General features: G+C 33.6%; 1 protein-coding gene across 1 annotated transcript in view; it reads right to left on the reverse strand.

Annotated features, from left to right (window-relative positions):
• SLC9C2 (solute carrier family 9, member C2 (putative)) overlaps positions 1–2,408 on the reverse strand; it is a 100,141-nt gene that overhangs the window by 91,201 nt on the left and 6,532 nt on the right. The window contains 2 exon segments of the mRNA XM_012657721.1: positions 382–510; positions 2,038–2,138. Of these exon segments, the coding sequence (XP_012513175.1) occupies positions 382–510; positions 2,038–2,138 (230 nt within the window).

Raw genomic sequence — 2,408 nt, forward strand, 5'->3', positions numbered from 1 at the left:
CAAAGAACAATCTTAGCAATGAAAACAGGAGCAAATCTACAGATACAGTTGGGATGAAATTAGATGTGGTACTAGAATCCAGGTTTTGCCACTTACCAACCTTGTTTGTGACATCTGAGCTTCAGTTTGCTCAGATACAAATTGGAGTTGATATTTACTCTGATATTTATGCTGAGACTGCCTAGTCACAGGTCACTCAGCAAATACTAATTCCCTCCCTCTCTCTTCAACTCTCTTTAATTATTGGTTGTGCAAAATGAAGAGGGCAAAACTAGAAATGTGCAATCTGAAAATTATTCATCTTCTATATAGACAGTCATACTCTCTATCAACATGCATAAGCAAGAATTGACCATAATTTGTTTTAAAATGTGTTCTTACCTGCCAAAACATATTCTTGAGTACATAATAGTCCACATCCAAAGCAGCCATAAATATGATTAAAGGTAAAAAAAAAGAATAAAGTGAAAAACTTGGTGTTCTTAGAAGAGGGTAGACAGTTTGGTGCACCTAAAGTAACAAAGGCAAACAAGAAATTAGTTCACTGCCATTTTCAAGTATGGGAAATTAGGTTGATGCTATGTCAATCAATATAAATTTTAGAACAGTCCAGTTTGTAACTAATGAGAGATTATCTGCAAGGTTGATCCTAGGGGTCTCTTGGGGTAGATTTATTGCTCTAACCATCCAGACAGGTTTTATATATATTTATATAGTCCTTTATATATATAGAGAGAGAATTGTGTGGGTTTTGGCTACATGAGCGTTGTTTGTGGTATGTAACCAGTATTTTCAAAAGTAGTATACCTACCATTGGTGATACCAGAAAAAATTTTAGGTGATTCACAGATAAGTATTTTTTAATTTGACTGTTATCTGTTTATTTTAATTTTCAATGGGCAGGGGAAAGAATCTTAAACAAGTACTTGTGGTTTCGCAGACAGTTGCTTAGGATTTAAAATCTTTTAGTGAGCCAGTAGAGAAAAAGAATACATAGATAATAGTACAGATTGTATTTATAAGACATAAATCATGAAGGTTGTACATAGATTAATGGTAAATACAACAATGATTGAAGTGCTATAGATATTCCCTCCTAAAAGGTTTATTTTGGCCCAATGAATAGTTTAACTTTCATTCCTTGACCTCCCTGTGCCTCAGTTTCCTCACCTGTAAAATGGGAATAGAGTACCTACTTCTACTGGGGTGCTGTGAGAGTAAATGATTTAACTGAAGAGTTAATAAGCTAATAAATTAATTAACACAAAACACTTAAAAGAGCGTAGCACATAGTAAACACACAAAAGATGTTAGGTAGTAATAGTGGTGGGATTTCAGAAGATTAAGAAGAGGCTTTTACAGTCCTACATGGATATAAGCATTATCTCCATTTTTAGAAAATAAAAGAATGAGTGAAGGCAAATTGTTATTGATCTCATGGTTATACAGTTGAAATCAGGAGTTAATACTAAGTTGATAAATTAATGAATTTTTCTAGTATCTATAGTGAATATTATATGATGCAGGTTTTATATGCACATTTTGTTACTGATCTCATTGCTATGCAGTTGAAATGGGAGTTAATACTAAATTTATAAATCAATGATTTTTTTCCTTGTATCTACAGTGTATATTATGTGATGCATGTTTTACATTGAATCTAGCAGTTAAAAAAGAATAACCGTGCCTCGTAACAAAAATGACTAGTGGTCTCTACAGGTGTTAAAGACAACAGCAGGAAGAAGCCTATGTATGTCCAGGGGAAGAAAATCAGAGCGAGGCTTCAAAGGCAGATGCTAAGGAACCCAAGCATACAAATAAATTTTCCTCGCTTTAAAATTACTGCTTCATTTTAAGCTTCCCTAGTTTATGTGTCCTTTACTGTGTGGTTTTCATTTTCAAAATTTTTAATACCAGGTGAAATTTTTTAGCTGTTCATATAAAAAAATTCCATACTTTAGGGGATGAGGTGGGATTGAACCTTATTTTTGGTATTTGTCCTTCAATTTATTTTCTAATTTATTGTACATACAGTACCTCAATAAAATCGTAGGCCAGTCGTCCTATCATAAATCCTGACAGAGAAAGAATTGTCAAAACAAGGACTTCAGAATTCTTTATATATGTCCTCAAAAGCCCTAAAGAAATACATGTATGTGTTATTTAAACATAATTTATAGTTTCAAAACGATTTCATTAATATTCCTTCTCTCTAGCTATTTAATTTTAAACTTCTGAGTGTCATATCATATGGACAAATAATTGACAACGGTTACAAATCTCTTTTTTTTTTTTTTTTTTTGAGACAGAGGCTCACTGTGTTGCCCAGGCTAGAGTGCCATGGTGTCATCTGGCTCACAGCAACCTCAAACTCCTGGGCTCAAGCGATCCTCCTGCCTCAGCCTCCC

The sequence above is a fragment of the Propithecus coquereli genome, unplaced genomic scaffold, assembly GCF_000956105.1.
Source record: "Propithecus coquereli isolate 6110/MARCELLA unplaced genomic scaffold, Pcoq_1.0 Scaffold56, whole genome shotgun sequence".
NCBI lineage: Eukaryota > Metazoa > Chordata > Mammalia > Primates > Indriidae > Propithecus > Propithecus coquereli.